This window comes from Cibotium barometz, chromosome 21 (genome assembly GCF_041138505.1).
Source record: "Cibotium barometz isolate CiBa-2024 chromosome 21, ASM4113850v1, whole genome shotgun sequence".
In the NCBI taxonomy this organism is placed as follows: domain Eukaryota; kingdom Viridiplantae; phylum Streptophyta; class Polypodiopsida; order Cyatheales; family Cibotiaceae; genus Cibotium; species Cibotium barometz.
The window spans coordinates 21694744-21716650 of NC_141066.1; the positions used below are offsets into that span (position 1 = coordinate 21694744).

The 21907-nt window shown below is 42.5% G+C and overlaps 1 protein-coding gene across 1 annotated transcript; it reads left to right on the forward strand.

Moving 5' to 3' along the window:
- Window positions 1-16248: 16248 nt before the first annotated feature.
- On the forward strand, window positions 16249-21429 carry LOC147626954 (uncharacterized). The gene is made up of 2 exons (XM_086816117.1): window positions 16249-16418; window positions 20091-21429. Exon 2 carries the CDS (start codon window positions 20113-20115, stop codon window positions 21052-21054), a length of 942 nt encoding a protein of 313 aa, XP_086672243.1. The 5' UTR covers window positions 16249-16418; window positions 20091-20112; the 3' UTR covers window positions 21055-21429.
- The last annotated feature ends 478 nt before the right edge of the window (window positions 21430-21907 follow it).

Here is a 21907-nt window from a genome sequence, read left to right on the forward strand (position 1 = left end):
ACAAAAATTGTTCTATGGAAAAGAATCAACGACTGTGCCCCTCAATGAGGAAAAAAGCGTTGGTCTCTATGATCCAAGTACAGTCTTTTTCCCTGATCTGACTATGGGACTTATGGGTTCGGTCAGATGAGCTCAGTTAGTTAAGGCTTTTGACTACGTTAGGGAAAAGTTATCCTGGTGGAATCGTCCGTGCTTTTCGAGAAAAGGAAGTTTTTTTCAGGTTCAGTTTTGGAAAAACCGATGGATTAGTCTCTTGTCTGGATATCCGTGGGCGAGGCCCCGAGTGTGGGACCCTGCCCCGTGCAAGAAGTGCTACTTCCGCTGCTAGCATCCCTGAAATTGTTGCATGGTGGGGACAGGGATCTTACAAGGAGAAAGAGAATGATGAGGCTACTCTTAGAGTCTAGATAGAAGAGCTGGAGGCACTCATTGAATAATTCAAAGAACAGAAGAAACAAGATGGTAATACAATCAAGGCCTTGAAAAAGAAAGTGGAGGCAACTACACCTGCAAGAGTGACCAAAGGCAAAGGTTGGAAGATGACAATAAACGAGTTGAACGTCGCTTTGACAATAGCTAATGTTAACCTAAAAAAGAAAGCAGATCAGAAGATGAATGGAAGCTGATAAACATATGCAAAAGAGAAGGCAACAAACACAGCTTGCCCAAATTATGCTAGATCAATACAACACCAACTTTATACGTGCATAAATCTACGAGAATCATGCAAGATAAAGAGCCGATAGCCTATAAATAAGCATACGAGAGCATTTGTGAGGGGAACAAAGATTGCTTTAACACTTCTTATGCTTTGCATTGAACGATTACAATCAAGGTGCAGCAACTTAGTCTCTTTTTCAACATTTTATAGTATTTATATTTACATAAATAACATGTATTTACACTCCATAAGTCAAATATATAAACTAGGATTACTAAAACCATTTCTTTATATGCTTATTATAAAGTAAGATCTAATGAATACAAGCACATTTTATTAGAAAATGATATGAGCACTCTGTGTTTATGTGCACATGCACATACACATGCATGTGTAAGTGTGCACGTGGGTGGGTGTGTGTGTGTGTGTGTGCATGCTTGTGTGTACATGTGTGCGCGTGTGCATGTGCATGTGTGTACGCACACGCACGCATGTGTGTGTGTGTGTGTGTGTGTGTGTGTGAGAGAGAGAGAGAGAGAGAGAGAGAGAGAGAGAGAGACTTTTAATGTACATAATAATGTTGATACATAAATATAAATTATAAAGGTGATTAAATAAATTGCCAATGAAACCTATGTATATACAAAACGATAAATCCATTTTCTATATAGAAAAGTACCCTTAATATAGAAATTTGATAGTAGTTAGATAATACGCAACTCTATATTCCCCAAATGGGAAGTTTTCAATTACATAGATAATGACTCCTATTTTATAGTTAGTGTTGGAATTAGGGTTGCAGGAAAGCACACCAAGCTTGGAGAAGAAGAAGCAAGAATGCACACAACACTCAATGTATTAGATTGTGTCAATGTACAAAAGATAAGTTAGCCCTAGAATGATGGGCGTATATACAAGCCGGGGAAAAAAACCTCCTAAAAAGGGAAAAAGTATCCCGGCAGTCCTAAGTGTGTTCACACACATCACTGCCTATATGCCTATATATATGGCAACAAATCCCCCCTGGGAGTGATGGTGTGAACGAGAGCTGGCACTCATGTATAGGGAAGTGCCATGCCCGAAGTAAATCAGTCCACAAAGGGGAGCAAGCCCAAAGCTTTGCGGAAAGCTTCGAACTTCTCACGAGGAAGCGCCTTTGTGAAAAGATCGGCGAGGTTGTTTTGTGTTGGCACATAGACCAAGCTGATCTCTCCTGCTGAGATTCTCTCCCTGACATAGTGATAATGCACCTCAATGTGCTTTGTGCGAGCATGAAAAACTGGGTTTCTCACAACTGCCAATGCGCTCTGACTGTCAGTGTAGATAGAGGTGGCAGACTCCTGTCCAACACCCAAGTCAGCCACCATAAGCCGTCTGAGCCACACACACTCAACCGTAGCTATGAAAGCTGCCCTGTACTCAGCTTCACAACTAGAAGTGGCCACAGTAGGTTGCTTCTTGTTCAACCAAGATATGCATGAGCTATCGAGCATGAAACAAAAACCACTTGTTGTTGTTGTGGACACTCTTGTGTCATAGCAACCAGCCCAATCTGAGTTCGAAAAAGCATGTAAATCTGGCGGCAACGATCCCCCTTTGGGATAAAACAACCCAAGATGTATGGTGCCACTCAAGTAAAGATGCATTTAACTGCCTTCAAATGCTGAGACTCTGGGCTATGCATAAACCTGCTCACCTGTGAGACTGCAAACTGAATGTCCGGCCTCGCAATGCATACATTAATGAGGCAACCAATAGCTGTCTTATAGAGTGTGACATCAAAGTAATCTCCAGCATCATGAAGACTCAACTTCAAACCTGTCTCCATTGGAGTAGCAATAGGCTTGCAGTCTTCAAGGCCAAATCTCCGCAACAATGTCTCAATATACTTTGTCTAATACAAAGCAATACCTTCATCACACGGCTTAAATTGTATCGCCAAATAATGATGCAAATGCCCCAAATCTGACATCTCAAAAGAGGCATTCAAATCAGCCTTAAAATCAGCAATATGACTCTCATTTGGTCCTGTGAGCAGCATGCCATCGACATAGAGAGCAATGATTAGATGTACATCATCCACACGTTTAGCATACAAAGTGCTTTCTGTTGGACTATTCTGAAAACCATGTGCAGTCAAATATGCATGTATCTTTTCATACCAAGCTCGTGGAGCTTGCTTTAAGCCATATAAAGCCTTTTTCAACCTGCACACTTTGTTTTCCTGCCCTCTTTGAACAAAACCATGAGGCTGCGATACATACACCTCCTCATGCAAATCTCCATTCAAGAACGCAGTCTTTATGTCCAACTGATGTACATTTCAACCATTATGAGCTGCCAATGCACAAATGCTACGAATGGTAGTCATACGACAAGTGGAAGAAAAGGTCTCATCAAAATCAATGCCCTTTTCTTGAGCATAACCCTTTGCAACAAGTCTAGCTTTATAGCGATCAACACTGCCATCTGGCTTTCGTTTCAACTTAAAAACCCACTTACATCCAATGACCTTTTTACCAATAGGCAAATCACACAAAGACCATGTACCATTCTTCATTATAGCATCATATTCATTTTGCATTGCAGCCAACCAATTTTTTGATTTTTGTGCCTCATCAAATGAAAGAGGTTCCTCCTCTTCACACATATTAGACACAGCCAAAGCATAACAATCTGATGCATAAGAGGCATGCTGAAAACCTGAACGAGTACGACTAGACATAGGTGCATTAATTTTACTATCACGCAAGGTTTGCACCACCAGCCATTTAGGCATACCTCTAGCCTGCTCATTTTTAGCCCTATCCTCATGAATTACATCCTATAAATTTGCATTAGAAATAGGCTGATCTATGATGTCGTTTGAAATCTGAATAGACTGAGTATTTGCCTCATTAGGACTTACATTTGAATTCCCACCTGTAAATAGAGGCAACAACGTATCAAATACATCTCGTGAACTCACACCTGTCTCTTTGGTACATGATAACAAAGGCTGCACACCATCTTCCACAAAAACAACATCTCGACTAATCAAGATACGCTTTAACTGTGGATGATACAATCTGTAACCCTTGCTCTCAGCACTGTAACCAACAAAAATGCATTTGACAGCCTTATCATCCAATTTTCTACGTTGTTGCACAGCACTAAAGCATAGGCCAAGCAACCAAAGACACGCAAGTGACCAATAGAAGGCTTCCTGCCATGCCAAGCTTCGTATGGAGTAATAGACTGCAAGGCCTTAGTGGGACACCTGTTGAGTACATATGCAGCACACATGACAGCCTCAAGCCAAAACGTATGTGGCAAAGCTTGGCTCTTGACCATACATCATGCCATCTCCATAAGTGACTTGTTTTTCCTCTTAGCAACACCATTTTGCTGAGGGGTATACGGCACTGTACATTGGTGTTTTATCCCACAACTAGCCAGAAATGCATCAAACTCTTTAGACATGTACTCCCCCCCTCGATCAGAACGGAGGGTGCCCCCACAGTACAATTGGATATATTTTCAACCATAAGCATAAACTGTTTGAAGCACAAAAACACTTTGGACTTTGCCTTCAGTGGATATACCCATGCATGCCTTGAGTAATCATCAATGAAAGTCACGAAGTACAAGTGTTTTACCAAATGCCGGAGTTTGCATAGGCCCACATACATCACTATGTATAAGTTGCAATTTGCAAGTGGCCACATAACCATCCTTTGGAAACGCAGAATGCTGCATTTTGCCCAAAATACAACCTTCACAAACATGTTTTAATGGTGCCTCAAGAGGGGACAATGAAGCGACCATATCAAATTTCTGCAAACGCAGCAAACTAGCAAAGTTCATATGACCAAAACGAGCATGCCATAGTTTTGCATCTGAAACTGCCTTTTCATCACTCACAGAAATTGCATTTGCTGAATCTTCCACACACTTGTCATAAGAATTGAGCCTATACAGCCCACGAAACAAGGTGCCAGATGCAATAATCGTATCACTAGAAGTCAAATCATGAACAGTACATCTGTCATCCCCACAAATTTGACTACAAGTCCAAGTCTAGCAAGTGCAGAGATAGACAATAGATTCTTCTTTATCCCTGGCACATACAAAGCATCATTTGAAAGTGTGAAAGCGCTGCCATTTGCAGCAGTAAGCATAATTTTACCAACACCCTTCACTGGGTAAGAAGCATTATTGGCACATGTGACAGTATTCCCATTAGAGACAGCCTCAAGACAAGTGAACATATCACGATGCAAGGTAATGTGCTTTGTAGCACCACTGTCAAAATACCAAACCTCAGAGTCAACAGAAACTGCCAAATATACATCATGTACAGATGGGTCATGTTGGCAATACACGCTAAACGCACATTCTGTATCGTGCACAACATTTGCAAAATCTACATTTATAGAAGCATCCGCTATTGTGGCTGCATTTGACTCTTTCTTCTTTGCCTCTTTAGCCTTTAGCTTAGGGCAATTCTTAATGACATGATCAGTTGCCTTACAATAGTTGCACCTCATTTTTTTCTTGCCTTTATCAAGAGCCTTCTCAGACCTATTATTGCTACCTGTGGAAGGAGAAGAAGTTGCAGACCTACTAATAGGAGAAGAAACAGTGGAAGGGACTGTGTTACCACTTCTTCTCTGCTGGGCAGCAACAAATGCTTGATCAACTGCATGTTGCCTAGCCTTGTTTTGCCTGGACTGCGCTTCTTGCAAGAGCTTGTTGACTAAAAAGTATCATACTTGACAACATCAAGTCTGTCCTCAGTAAACAAGTCTCCACGTGGAAGCAAAAGTCTGATATGACTCAGGTAAAGCATCAAGAACAGTCTGTACAAGAGAATGATCAGGAATAATCTCACCTATAGAAATTAACTGTTCCTTGAGATCTTTAATCTCAGCAAGAAAAACATTCATGTCATCATCTTCCTGCATAATCTTTGATTCTAGCTCTTTATGCAGGTAAGAGATTTTTGCCTCATTACGACCTGCATACAAACCAGCTAGAATATCCCAAGCCTGTTTTGCTGTTTTAGCTGAACGAATATGTGGGGTGATGTTACGTTTGACAGAAAGTGCAATCAAGGCATGAGCCTGCGCATCTTTACCATCCCAACGAGCTTGTTCAGCAGTGGGTAAAACAGCAGCAACAGTAGAGCTGCTAGAACCTGCAACATCCTCAACAGATCCTACATCCACAGAACCTGGACGTACATCCATACCCTGCACAATGTTCCACACTCTTTTTGCAACCAAAACATGCTGCATCATGTATGCCCAAAGTGGGTAGTTGCTGTCTCCATCCAATTTGTCATCACAGCAAACAACATGCGAAATACATCATTGCTGTTATCAGCCATGGCCACTGACTGAAACTGATGCAAAAGCTACATGTAATGAAGCAAAGACTTAACAGAGAACAACTCGTGCTATGTAGCACGGTCCACAACAATAGAATACGTATGCCTGTTTTGCAGAAAACTGCACTGTCGAAATTTCTGTAAAAAATGACGAAAATACCTATGCAGAACTTGCAATGCAAAAACGGAGCCCGAAACGACCTCAGATGCGATTTCTAAGAACGCAAAGCCCTACGAGATTATTTGCAGAGTATAGGGACCTGTAAGCACTCGTGAAAGCTCACTTCAATCGGAGAACGTGAGTCGGAGGGTGCTGGTGGCGTAGCCCTGGGAGCCGATGCCTGCTCTGATACCAATTGTTGGAATTAGGGTTGCAGGAAAGCACACCAAGCTTGGAGAAGAAGAAGCAAGAATGCACACAACACTCAATGTATTAGATTGTGTCAATGTACAAAAGATAAGTTAGCCCTAGAATGATGGGCGTATATACAAGCTGGGGGGAAAACCCTCCTAAAGAGGGAAAAAGTGCCCCGACGGTCCGAAATGTGTTCACACACATCACTGCCTATATATATGGCAACAGTTAGACTTTGAGATTCTCTGGAGATAATGACCAAGATTTCCTAGATATATACGTTGAGTACCTATGAAATGTAATTATCTGATTTTATATAGGAAATCCCCCTTTACTTACCTAGGAAATCTCTAAAATTTCATTATATATTTAGAGATTATAGGAAAGTATCCTCAATATAGAAATTTGACAGTAGTTAGATAATACACAACTCTATATTCCCCATATGGGAAGTTTTCAACTATCTAGATAATGACTCCTATTTTATAGCTAGACTTTGAGATTCTCTGGGGATAATGACCAAGATTTCCTGGATATATAAGTTGAGTAGCTATGAAATTTAATTCTTTGGTTTATATAGGAAATCCCCCTTTACTTACCTAGGAAATCTCTAAAATTTCATCATTATATATTTAGAGATTCCGTATCTAGGGAACAATTAAAAGTTCCTTTGTGAGACATAACTTAGAAGGCCATCTTGTTGTGGCAATCGCTGTAGAATTTATGCTTGAAACATACCCAAGTCCAGGAAACATACCCAAGTCCAGCTATATCTTCTTGGGAGACTTACAGAGTTTGTAGCTACCAGTTGTAGCTCAATTTGAGTCGATTTTCTACAGTGAGCTTCTAATCTTCATCAACAAGAGACAACTGCTCCCGATTTTTGTGTTCTACTCATGAGTACTTGCATAGCTTTAACTTGCATTTTTTATCATCTATGTGACCTTTGTGAGGGCTCTATTAGAAGCTCAATTGAGAAGGGCGCAATGTAGCCTTGCACAACTTTGAGTGGAGCTTAATTCCTATAGCACAGAGCTCACTTGTGCGCTCAAACACCTAGCTCAAAGGTGGCCAACCAATACGCAACAACAAGCACAAATCTACGTACATTTCTACAACAATAGATGGATTTCACTTTTCTCTGTTTGGAGCACAAGTCTAGAAACACATCAATTTATCCATGACTTGGTGACCTCCTTGAATAAAGACTTTTCAAAGTTATTCATAACCTTTGTGATCATTTCATTTGTGGGCATATGCCTTATTCTCTTTGTAATACCCTCAATGATAGGGCCCTCAAACCTTTGCGTGCATGATTTAAAAAAGCCTTTGTGTGAAGTAAAACCCTATTTGCACAATCTCCTTAAAAACCTCTCTGTCAAGTAATACCCTATGTGCATATATTTAAGCTTTGTGATCAACATGAAGCTCCTTTTTGTAATGGCCTAAAATTATAAAAGACCTCCCAAACTTTGTGTGCTTGCTGTGCAAAGAAGAAGAGAGGGTGGAAGTCAGTTCACCTCCCAACCATATAATGACGAGTTAGGGTTTCTCGTTGGGTTTTATACCAAAACCCTGGCCTGTGTCCACACCTCCTAGCCCGGCCGCCCATCTTACTTAAGAGCCGTGCTAACTTAGATGTGTACACACATCGACCAAACCCTAACGCCCATTAACCCCTGAACCCCGCTAGCACTAATAATACTCTTGAGACTCCGAAAGCTATTAACTTATGATAGGGTTCGACTTTCGTAGGACCATAGTCCTGACATTACTCCCCCCTTCGAAAAGAGTTTTCGTCCTCGAAAACAAAAGTGGGGAAACGTTTCCTCATCACACTAATGTTTTCCCAAGTGGAGCCTTCCTCTGGACGGTCCTTCCACTTGATAAGAGCTTATTTCCGAACTTGGTGGCGAGTACGTAACATGTGGTAATCCAATACTCTTTCTGGTTCATGAGGCAGTATTGGAGGTTTCACATATTCTACCAAGAAAGAATCATCGACCGGCCTTTCATGACCCATAAGGCGTTTCCTCAAACGGCTTACGTGAAAGATGGGATGAACCTTGGAATGTGCTGGTAACTCAAGTTTATAGGCTACTGGGCCCACTTTCTTGAGTATCTTAAACGGTCCACAAAATCGGGGCGACAATTTTGGTACGGGACCCGTTTTTAAACTGGTGGAGTTTTCTGGTACCTTCAGAAACACCCAATCACCTTCTTGAAAGTGAAGTGGCCTACGTTTCTGGTCCGCAAACTTCTTGTAACGATCTTGCGCTTGACGAACATTTAATCGTGCAAGGCGCAACATATCCATATGGTCTTGGATAAAATCCTTAACCTGACTGATTTTCTCATTCGCCAGTCCCACCGACACTGGTGAACGTGGCTGAAAACCATACATCAACATGAAAGGGCTAAAGCCTGTCGATACATGCCTTGCACTATTGTAAGCAAACTCAAGAATAGGCAAATAAGACTCCCAATCAGATTGTTTTTTGCTGACATATGCCCTAAGCATATCTTCCAGCACTTGATTAACCTGTTCAGTCTGACCCTGCAAATCTGTTTGGCCTTTTCGTAAGTGTTCCAAATGCTCCTCTAAAGTCGAACTATAGACCAAAATGTCATCAAGAAAGACAATGACAAATTTGCCTAAGTACGGCCTTAGTACGCTATCCATAAGCGTCATAAACATTGCCGGGGCATTAGTAAGCCCAAACGGCATAACCAAAAACTCATAGTGTCCAAAGCGAGTCCGGAACGCAGTCTTGGTTATATCATCAGCATTAATACGCACTTGATGATATCCTAAACGTAAATCAATTTTAGAAAAATACTTCGCACCTTTGAGTTGATCAAACAACTCATCTATCTTAGGTAGCGGGTATTTGTTCTTAATTGTTACCGCATTCAAGGAGCAATAATCCACACACATGCGCATGGATCCATCCTTTTTCTTCACCAAAAGAATGGGCGATGCCCATGGTGAAGCACTATGGCGAATGAAGCCCTTACTAAGGTAGTTAGCAAGCTGACGTTCCACCTCAGCTGCTTCAGTCGCACTAAGCCTGTACGACGGCTTACTAATTGGTTTGGTGCCCGGAACGACATCAATGCAATGAGGCAAAGCTCGTTCGGGTGGCAAACCCTCTGGCAAATCATTAGGAAAAATATCTTTAAATTCTTATAACAGTTGTTGCAAAGACAAAGCATTAACTGGTTGCTTAAGATTATTTAAAGAGATTTTAGAAGAAGGTAAAGAGAAAGAAGGCATCGCTGAGGAAGATTCATTTGAAGAAGAAACATCATGCACATCAAACCCACTAGTTTGCGACACACAATAACAAAAATAGACTTCTTCTATTTGATTACTATGCTCCAAAAAAGAGAGTTCGGCATTACATATGAGTGGTGTTGGGGGTACATCACGTTTCCCAATAAGTAAAACATGCTTACCATTGGTCTCAAACGTAAACGTATTATGTTCATAACTCCTTTTGAGTGATGACCCTAACCCATACAACCACTCCCGTCCTAAGATGACATCCGCACGAGACACATTCATCACTTGGAAGTCAAGAACCATAGTGTGTTCTTGCACAAACACAGGCACTTGCCGTACTAGAGTATCCCACACATCGTGATCATCTCCCTGAATGGTGGACACCACATAACGATGAGAACTCTTTGTCTCCGACAACTTTAATTTCTTAACTAATGCATAGTTCAAGAAATTGTGCGTGGCACCATCGTCAATAAGAATACGTACTCGATGACCATAAATGGAGCCATGCATACGGACCAAATCATGTGGTCCAACTGTCTCTTGCCACATAGATGCGGTGAGATTACACTCATGCAACTCGGGAGTGTGCGAAACCTCTACCGCAGAATACTTAGGATCAGCATCCAAGGGAAGCGTTTGCACCATGTGTACAGCCTTCTCCTTCTTGGCCCGTTCATAGTCTTGTGGAGACAACGAACCACTTGACCCTTTAGACTTCTTTGTGTTTTCAGTAGAATTGCTGGCAAGTTTACGCTTATTAGCATTAAATTGTGAGCCATTGAATTTGGCCGGTCTATCCATGCCCTTCTTATCCATGGTGTCATCAAAGATAAGGGCACTTTGGATAGCCGCTTCCAAAGTTTTAGGATACTGGGTTTTAACCTTTGCCTGATATTCTTTATCAAGGCCTCTAACAAACTCACGAACCTTTTTAAAGTCGTCCAAACCGTCTAGCTTGAGAATGACTTCACGGTATTCGGACACATACTGATTAAGTGTAAGACCTTCCATCTTGCACTTGTCCCAGGCTGTCCAACTCCGATCTTTCTCGTTTTGCGGTAAGAACTCCTTTTTAAAAGCTGCCTCAAACTCCTCCCAAGTCTTAGGGCGAGTTTCAATAGGTAGACTCATCCACCACTTGTAGGCTTTACCTTCAAGTGTGAGACTCGTCTCAGTGGCCATAACAGCAACGGGAGTGTGGTGTAAGCGATGCAAGTCCGTCCACTTGTGTAAAAATGTATGGACCGCATCCTTGTTACGATCGCGCTCCTCTCCCTCAAACACAGGCGGCTTCACGTTTTTCAACATAGCCCCTTCTTGCGTTGCAGAGGGCGCAATAGATTCTACTGTAGGATTTGGAACAAGAGGAGGCATAACTATCGGAATAGGCCCTCCACTTGCCGCCGATCCACTTGCAAAACGTGCCATAAATTTAGTAAAAAGCGTGCTCATGTTTGTGAGATTGGTATTGACATTTGTTATAGTGCGCTCAAGTGCAACTACCCTTGAAGTGAGACGCCCAAACTCTAACGTGTCTACCAAACCATAATCGTCTAGTGGACTCGCACCCCCTTCGGCATCGGTCATGTTGGCATCCCGATCAGGCGCAACGGCCTGTCACGAATCACCCACACCACCACCCAAAGGGCGTGCCTCACTAACATCAGGCATATCATTCTCAAAATCGAAGTGAACATGAGACGGTTCCGCTGAGGCCATGGTATGCACGTGCTTACAAATAGAGAATGGATTACCTTAAAAAGCGAACTCCAATTGAAGCGGCGACCAAGGCAGTCCTGCAGTCCTCTTGTTCCAAATTCTACAGTAGAATCTATTGCACCCTCTGCAACGCAGGAAGGGGCTATGTTGAAAAATGTGAAGCCGCCTGTGTTTAAGGGAGAGGAGTGCGATCGTAACAAGGATGCGGTCCATACATTTTTACACAAGTGGACGGACTTGCATCGCTTACGCCGCACTCCCACTGCTGTTATGGTCACTGAGACGAGTCTCACACTTGAAGGTAAAGCCTACAAGTGGTGGATGAGTCTACCTATTGAAACTCGCCCTAAGACTTGGGAGGAGTTTGTGGCAACTTTTAAAAAGGAGTTCTTACCACAAAACGAGAAAGATCAGAGTTGGACAGCCTGGGACAAGTGCAAGATGGAAGGTCTTACACTTAATCAGTATGTGTCCAAATACAGTGAAGTCATTCTCAAGCTAGACGGTTTGGATGACTTTCAAAAGGTTCGTGGGTTTGTTAGAGGCCTTGATAAAGAATATCAGGCAAAGGTTAAAACCCAGTATCCTAAAACTTTGGAAGCGGCTATCCAAAGTGCCCTTATCTTTGATGACACCATGGATAAGAAGGGCATGGATAGACCGGCCAAATTCAATGGCTCGCAATTTAATGCTAATAAGCATAAACTTGCCAGCAATTCTACTGAAAACATAAAGAAGTCTAAAGGGTCAAGTGGTCCGTTGTCTCCACAAGACTATAAACGGGCCAAGAAGGAGAAACTATGTTATCATTGCTTAGGTAGTGATCATGAGAAGAAAAATTATCCACAGTTACCTCGCAAGAATAAGGACAAGGTCAAGGAGAAGGCTGTACACATGGTGCAAACGCTTCCCTTGGATGCTGATCCTAAGTATTATGCGGTAGAGGTTTCGCACACTGCCGAGATGCATGAGTGTAATCTCACTGCATCTATGTGGCAAGAGACAGTTGGACCACATGATTTGGTCCGTATGCATGGCTCCTTTTATGGTCATCGAGTACGTATTCTTATTGACGATGGTGCCACGCACAATTTCTTGAACTATGCATTAGTTAAGAAATTAAAGTTGCCAGAGACAAAGAGTTCTCATCGTTATGTGGTGTCCACCATTCAGGGGGATGATCACGATGTGTGGGATACTCTAGTACGGCAAGTGCCTGTGTTTGTGCAAGAACACACTATGGTTCTTGACTTCCAAGTGATGAATATGTCTCGTGCGGATGTCATCTTAGGACGAGAGTGCGCCAGTCCCACCGACACTGGTGAACGTGGCTGAAAACCATACATCAACATGAAAGGGCTAAAGCCTGTCGATACATGCTTTGCACTATTGTAAGCAAACTCAAGAATAGGCAAATAAGACTCCCAATCAGATTGTTTTTTGCTGACATATGTCCTAAGCATATCTTCCAGCACTTGATTAACCCGTTCAGTCTGACCATCTGTCTGCGGATGATCAGCTGTACTAAGGTTCAACATAGTACCCAACTTACTGAATACTGCTCGCCAAAAATGGCTGTTAAACTTGCGATCGCGATCACTGACAATATTGGACCGTAAGCCATAAAGTCGGTAAACATTCTCCACGAAAAGGCGTCCCAATTCTGGAGTTGTAACTGTTTTCTTAGTAGGCACAAACCTACAACGTTTGGTAAATCGATCCACGATTACCCAAATGGCATCATGTCCACGATTCGTTGTGGGCAAGCCCGTTATAAAATCCATAGAGATACTTTCCCACTTTCCGTCGGGAATCTCTAATGGATGCAGTAACCCGCCAGCTTTAAGATGTTCTGCTTTGTTCACTTGACACTTCTGACACTGCGCAGAACATAGTCAGTAACATCCTTGTGAAGTCCAGGCCAATAGAAATGCTTTCTTACGAGAGCATACGTTTTGCGAATGCCCGCATGATTTGCACTTGGACTATCATGACACTCAAAAAGAATTTGGCGCCTAGTGTCTAAGTCCAATGGAACACAAACTCTCCCCTTGTGGAGTAAGTATCCATCATCGATGGAAAAGTTTTTCCATCGCTGTAGTTCATCTTGTGATAAAGAAGAACCATGTGTGGAAGAACTGGGAACACTACCGTTTGAGTGAGAGGGACCCCTCATTTGAACATGATTCCACACCTTTGAGTATGTTGAATCATGCTTGCATTTGCCTCGTAAAGATTCTAACAATTTTCTTTTCAACTCTGTGAATAACAGCATGAGAAAATCAGTCAGGTTAAGGATTTTATCCAAGACCATATGGATATGTTGCGCCTTGCACGATTAAATGTTCGTCAAGCGCAAGATCGTTACAAGAAGTTTGCGCACCAGAAACGTAGGCCACTTCACTTTCAAGAAGGTGATTGGGTGTTTCTGAAGGTACCAGAAAACTCCACCAGTTTAAAAACGGGTCCCGTACCAAAATTGTCGCCCCGATTTTGTGTTCCGTTTAAGATACTCAAGAAAGTGGGCCCAGTAGCCTATAAACTTGAGTTACCAGCACATTCCAAGGTTCATCCCATCTTTCACGTAAGCCGTTTGAGGAAACGCCTTATGGGTCATGAAAGGCCGGTGGATGATTCTTTCTTGGTAGAATATGTGGAACCTCCAATACTGCCTCATGAACCAGAAAGAGTATTGGATTACCACATGTTACGTACTCGCCACCAAGTTCGGAAACAAGCTCTTATCAAGTGGAAGGACTGTCCAGAGGAAGGCTCCACTTGGGAAAACATTAGTGTGATGAGGAAACGTTTCCCCACTTTTGTTTTCGAGGACAAAAACTCTTTTCGAAGGGGGAGTAATGTCAGGACTATGGTCGTACGGAAGTCGAACCCTAGCATAAGTTAATAGCTTTCGGAGTCTCGAGAGTATTATTAGTGCTAGCGGGGTTCAGGGGTTAATGGGCGTTAGGGTTTGGTCGATGTGTGTACACATCTAAGTTAGCACGGCTCTTAAGTAAGATGGGCGGCCGGGCTAGGAGGTGTGGACACAGGCCAGGGTTTTGGTATAAAACCCAACGAGAAACCCTAACTCGTCATTATCTAGTTGGGAGGTGAACCGACTTCCACCCTCTCTTCTTCTCCACGCCTAGGCTATGGCGGCTTGAGGAAGACGCAGCCGTAGCGGAGGCATTACAACTAAAGCCCAAGAGCTATGGTTAGAAGTCCTTGAAAAAGGCAATGCTACTAAGTGAATCCCTAGGTCGAATCTAAGGTTAGAAGTCCTTGTAAAAGGCAATATGGTACTAGGTAAAATCTCCATGATCCAAGGCATCTCCCATTGATGTAGGGGAGGTGGAGAATATGTAGGAGAGGTGGAGAGAATGTGGATCTAGGTGCCTCCCTTAGTGAGGCTTATATATTGAGGTCCACACGCTCATTTAGGTGGTGTGAGAGCGTAGCTTATGTGTAACACCCTTTGTGATTAATATAAGCTTGGTGTTACTTTGTGAGTGTGCTCTTGCCCATGCAATACTAAAGTTATGTGTGTTCTCATGTGACTATGCTTCTCAGTTAGCTTAATCTATGTGTCTTATGCTTGCTTGATTAGCTATAATCTTACTTAGTTCACATACTTTGAGTGTGCATTAATCTTGTGCCATGAATAATATATTGATAAGTCCATTCTCATTAGTTTTTGCTTAGTGAGCTTCCTTTTTAATTGAAATGTGAGTATTGGTCATGAACAACCTATTGATTGGTCGATTTTTCATTAATTAGCATTTTCTTGGTGAGCTTTATTTTTAATTAAAAGAGCATCACTTGTGATGTTTAAGAGACTTGGAAAGGTTTAATGGTGGTAAGAACAAACTAATTTAAGGCCTAAAGGTGGCTTAGGATAAATAATCAAGCCTCACTCAAATGAGGCACCATTTTAAGGAACAACAAGGCTTTGTCTAAGGGACTACAAACAACAAGGCTTATTGTCTCTAACCTAGCTGGAAGCTTGAGGCAATAGCCTCCTGAAATTGAATGAACTCTTTTCCAAAGGCAAGTTGGGTTTGGCAATGCTCTCCTCTCTTGTTGTTTCACAATCTCAACAGTGTTCTCTTAGCTTTGGTCCTTATGGCCATTCTAGGATTTTGCTGGATTTTTTATATTGGTGATTGTCCATTGTGTGCCAATTATGTGTGATGTGTTAAAAGTGATAAATTATGAATAGATAGAGATGGATCATGGGCCTTCCTGTCACCTTCAAGGTTTCAATAAAAGAAAAAAAATTAAATTCTTCTTTAAGACTCGATGACCCTTTACAGATAGTTGTTTTTAATGCATTAAAATGATTAAAATCATTAATATATTAGTTTTTTTTCTCAAGATCTACCCTTCTTTAGTAAGCTTAATAAAATATTGTGGGAGTCATATATTTGTTTTTACATCTCTTAACAGGTAAATGGCCTTGGGCAACCCTAAAAAACGAACGTCAACTCGATGGAGGACAGTTGGTGTCCACATGTGTATGCGATGGTGTAGATGAGGGCCTGTATAGGGAAAACATGCATGGAATCCTTGAGATCTCCCTTAGATGCCCTCTCCCATGGTCCTAGATGGGGAGTCTTCCTCACCTATATGTCTGCCCACCCTATTTTTATGAAAGAGTGGGGGGATTCAAGGCATAATAAGTGTGTAAACTCCCTAGGTGAGTGGTATAGGCTTTGGGATGGCATAATTTTACTCCATTAGGAAGGCAAATTAATTAACTCCGTTAGAGAAAATGAAGTGTGATACATGACTATGCATGGCGGTGTGTATTCAAGTGTTTTGATTGGCTGAACGCGCCAGCCAGCCGACATTTGTCAAGGGCTGCCTGGGCAGATTTTAACCTTCTTCTTCCTCCTCATCATCACTACGACTCACCCAGTACTGTAGCCGCAACATTCCCTTCATTCTTTTTTCTTCATTTGTTTTTAGACTTCAGGGCGGGTAACGAACGGCTTGGAAGTTTGCGCCATAGCCACACTCCGAGGTAAAACCGTAGAACCTCTCATCTCTCTTGTTTGTGCTTCTGTCTTCTCTGCGTGTTTTTCTCGTTGAAGCCTCACCTTGTCTAACTGTCAGCTTGTCTCTGTGTGTGGGTGTGCTTGTCTTCTGTGTGTGGCTGTGCGTCGGTTGGGGGGGTGTGTGTGAGAGAGAGAGAGAGAGAAACTTTTTGACGAAAATCAGAAACCCCAACCCTAACCCTGCATGTTCAGCACTCTCAGATGCTTAGAAGCAACCTAAGCTTCCTCTATCCAACATTTAGAAAGAAACCATAGCTTTTCCTTTTCAATAGTCTCAGATACCCAATAAGAATCTCTCAAACTCTCCCTGTTCAACTTTCTCAGGTATCTAAGAAGAAACGCTAACTCGAGTCCCAGGAACCTGAGAAAACTCTAAGCTTAACAGTCTCAGGTATCTAAGAAGAAACCTTTACTTAAACCCTAGCTCCTCCTATCCAACTGTCTCAGGTACCCAACAAGAAACCCTAACCCCTCCTAATCAATAGTCTCAGATACGTCAGAAGAAACCCTAACTTAAAACCTTGCTCCCCCCATTTTACAGTCTCACATACACTCTCTCTGTCCAACTGCTAAGATAACCCTTACTTAAGCCCCTTCACGCTAAACTATTTTTCCTCTACAAAAACCCTAAATCTTCCATTTCCTGAAACCCTAACTTATTTTTCAGAAACCACAACTCTCTACTGTATCTACAACAGGCTGAAAAGGGAGGTTGTTGTGAACATGCAGACTATTACATTGCCTTAAAGCTTCAAAAAGGAAGCAGACTGTTTACCCGGCTCTAATCCAGCTAAACTGTTAAAATGACGTTTTCTCCAACAAACCTTGATTTACCAAACAGCTAACGTTATGTTTGCAAAGATGATTCAAGATTGCAGTCAGTTCTTGTCAATCAAGGTTTAGGGCTTTAAAAGAGTGGACCTAAACAATGTGATATGATTTACACCAACAACATGATTAAGGTGTGTTAGTTAAGTATTATACAGACCAGTCTAATGGTTCGATTGCACTAGGGGATAGCTAAGGTTAATAAAACTCCCAAAGGATCAAGCACCTTTTGCAGTTCACCTGTGCTGTTTAGAAAGCAGGTTGGTGCTCTTTGGCTTTACCTGGAGTTGGTTTAGAGAACAGTCAATCTTTACGTGCATTGCTTACACAGGATTGAAGAACCATGTGCTTGGCTCTTGTTGCATATGTAGAGGGACAGTGACTACACAGTGATAACATGCATGAGGCCAAGTCATGTTTGTCCCTTATGCAAGGGAGATCAGAACTACATGCATGGGATGCTTTTGGATTATGGTGTATAATACTAGCAAGGATCATGAGGCTGGTCTACAGCAAGCTTTTTTCGGGCAAGCATCAATGCATGTCACAGCACATGTTGATGCGGCATAATTTTTCTGTTGACTATGCCATGCCAGCAAATGGTATGCGACATATTTCATACAGGGATGTTAATAAGCCACTTCGCCTTTGCCAGGTCAGCTACCTGGCCCTATCCTGACCAAATAGTCTGTGTCATCAAACCATGCGTTACACATTGCACGTGGCAGCCAAAGATCGTCCATGTTTCTTTGGGCATGCATGTCTTTTTGCTTTTCTTTTTCGCTAGAAACAGTATTTGTCATTCAGAAAAGCCTACAAGTAATACTTAATGGGGAGTTATTTACATGGTATAATAATTGCTTCTGATTGGCAGACTTGAGCTGGCTGATCTCTCTTGGATCTTGTGCATATAGTGCTTTTGACCTCGTCAACTTGCCACAATAAGACAATACAGACACAGGCTCAATTAACCAAGGGTTTTTTGATGCTTCTCTCTCGACAAGATTGGTTCTCTTTTTTTTCTTGTTATTTAGAGCTTTTCAACCCATGATGTTACATGATGAGGGTTGATCGCATTAATCACAGCCTTAATTAACTTAGTTACTGTAGAGATGAATTTAAATGAATGCAAATGCAACTATATTAATGATGCAAATGATTACAACTAAGATGAGATGTGTGAACACCTCAGAGATCTATGATTTGACTTCATGTTGAATCTGCTGAACTTCTGACTTGATCAACTTCCAATTTGATGAATGAACTCCATGATTTGCTGATTATGATGACTTGTGCTTATATACTGAGGACCCATTGATGAAGGGTGACAAGAGGGGAATGTGAACTAAGGGTGTACATGATGATGTCAAAGGGCACCCTTTCTCATGACTAAGCCATTGCTTTCACACTCTATTGATGATGATGAAGGGCGCCCTTTTTCTTGAAGACTAAGCCATTGCTTTCACTTCAAGGTGTGGTAAGCTTTGAGAAACAAGAGCAATAATTTAGGGTCTTTACAGATATACCTACCCAATCAAAAATCTGTCAAACATCTGATGATGAGTGGGTGTTGCTGTGGTTTGGATGGGCAATGCTGCTGGCAGTTTTGGCTTCCAACTTTTTCATCTGTAAAGGCCCTTAGTCTTCATGACAAGGTTATTGATCACCGTCATTGTGCTCACACTAGTTCACTTTCTGGTGCATTGCTGCAACCAACTGTTAGACCCATTCCTCTGATTGTGGCTGAACTAGGGCATCAAAATCATCATCAAGAATATGCTGCCTCCTATATAGCTTTCAACTGGTAGGTTTTGTTGAGATATTTAAGCTGTCTTGGAATGTTGATGTATCTAGCTGATTTGGCACCATCAAACAAAAAGCAAAGTATCGATTAGCCATCGTGACAGTCAGGCACGTGAAAGCATATTTTAGAGTAGTCAATGCGTCTTGGTGACCAAGAACTGCTGGCACACCTATTCAGAATTGCCATCCCCAGACAACAGGAGGCACTGTGGAGACGCTCCTCCACACCACCTCCCTACCTTCCCTACAAAAGGATGGGCCCGGGGGTTGAAGATGTCTAGTGGTCCACATGCTTTCGTATCCCTCACCCTTACAGCCTGCCCCCCTATGTGCAATAATTATATAGCCATCACACAACACCTAAAGATCCCTATCATGTGTGAGATCTGCCTTAAACAGCCCCCTCTGAGAAGAGTGTTCCAGGTATGAAATTGAGCTCTGATACCCTACTCACACAGTCTGTTTCTCTATGTAGGTTAATTCCACAAACCTTCTTGGAAACCATGAAGTGCTGGCACACCTGTTTGGAATCAGCAACCAGCTCACAACATGAGGTGCCCACATCCCACGTACATGGGCGATGGGTGGTGGTGCTGTGGACACTCCACCTCCATGCTATCCACCCTACTTTCTCTACACAAGGGCTTGACCTGGGAGGAGTGGAGATGTCAAGTGATCCACACGATGCTCTCATACACGTCATTCACACAGCCTGTCCGCCTATGTGGAATAATCCACAGCCATTAAATGCAAACCAGACAAGTCAGATTACAAAAACACTGCACGAACATGATTTTGGAGGCAAGCTCGCATGACCTGGCCCTCATTCATGCATATAGACTTGTAAAATGTGTGTTTGTTCAGGGTCTCTGTGTTAAAATATGTTAGGAAGGATGTGCAAATGCTTTTGCAGAAATGAGAAGTATTTGCTTGATATAAATGACATGCTTTTTATATTTCTGCCTGATAACTGAATCAAAAGCCGATGTGGTTTGCCTTGAGTTCAGAAGAAATTTGAGGTGCCCTTCAATGACTAAACCAAAGGGAGCCATGCCACCAAAGGAAGATAGCAAGGTCAAAAAGCCTAGGCTGAAGAAAAGTGATGTCTCTAAACCTGCAGAACCTGAAAACGCTTTCATCGGGCAAGAGGTTCATGGCATTGTGGATGGATCTTTTGATGCAGGGTACCTTCTTACAGTCAAAGTTGGTGATTCACCCCTTGTGCTGCGGGGTTTGGTTTTTGAACCAGGTTTGTCGGTTCCCTTGTCTAAGCTCAATGATGTTGCTCCCAAAGTTAAGGCAACAATTAGAGATCAGCAGGTAGCATTTTCTATGTCAACGCAGCTGAACGCTCACATTCCACCATTGACAGCAGAGTCATCTCCTGCATTAAGGGCAGCCTCAAGGATGCCATTAACACATAGTCAAGATCCTGCAGCTGCTACTAGCCAAGGTACTGATTTTAGCAGGGGTCAAGCACCTTCTGTGGCAGAAGAGAGAGAATTTTCACCAGCAGGTCATGGGGCTACCAAGCAGGAGCAAGTGAGTGGGGGTCAGGCAGGTTTAGTAAAGAGAACTTCAGTAGAGCAAGGGAGTAAAGGGAAGGAACAAACCTCTGTAATCACCAACACTGTGGCCACAAAGCAAGAGCAAATTGGTACTGGACAGCCAGATGTGGTGATGACAGTTACTGAGCATGGGGATGGAGATACCATTTCAGATTTTTCAGGTACGCCGCAAGATCAAAGGGGTGCAGGACGGGTGGTGATGACAGGTGCAGATCAGGATGGGGATATAACTTGTGGACAAATGGGACCTGCACCAGAAGCTCCTATGGCTAGAGAGCCAGAACCAATGGCAGTTGGGCAGGCAGATCAGGAAGATACAGTTATGGCTGTTCCGGAGCAAAGGAATATGCAGCTATCTGGCTTTGTTGATAGCGATGCTCAATATACCTCACAAAGCCAGTAATGGAAGGTCTAGGGAGAGGGGTCGCAAGAAGGCTGTTGCTGACAGGTGTTTCTGATGCATGTGGTGTCCACCTCAGTCCCAGAGTCTAATATTGCAGCAAGGACAATCGAGCCGAATTCAGATTACAATCCTAGGTGGATGGCTTTGCCAAAGGAAGAACTAGAAATGCTGCTATGCTTTTGGTAATCTCTGGACGACTGTAGATGCTAGTACAGCTGTAAGTTGTGGTGGCTGAGCTTGCATTAACTTTTTGGTTACATAGACAGCACAAAACATTCCAGTAGAAAAGACCATGACATACATGAGTATGGGTGTAGTGCAGACAAGTCTTGGTTCACTTGTTTGAATATTGTGTAGTGATGGTTTTGACAATCTGCTAAGGCTACATGAATGTTGGTTCTTTTCTCAATACTGGATTGCTTGCTGGTCCATGCTTTACTCCTTTTTGAAATAGAGCTTCAGATGGTACGTGTCTACCTGAGATGAACAGGATCTCTCTGCACAAGGGAACAGCTTTTGGAGAGACGTAATTTGCTTTGAGTTTAGATCATAGTAAGGTGTGAGTGAGCCACGAGAGGAGCTTGTGAGCACACTTTAGAGGGATTCCCTCCTCCATGATCTGTGTATGCAATGCATGCTGCTTGCTTCCTCACCAATTAGCATCTTTTTCATTCTTATGGATGTGTATTTGTTTTGACTTCTTTTCGTAATCAGCGTGTGAATATCTTCTCTCTCTCTCTCTCTCTCTCTCTCTCTCTCTCTTGCATGCACACCCTGATTTTTTGTTTGCTGCGTTTCTATTCTGGTGGGCATAAATGGTCATGTAATGGTTCATGGCTAAGGCATTGGGGCA

Excerpts from the sequence above, each read along its gene's own strand:
- LOC147626954 (XM_086816117.1), top strand. The coding sequence starts at position 20,113 with ATGACTAAACCAAAGGGAGCCATGCCACCAAAGGAAGATAGCAAGGTC.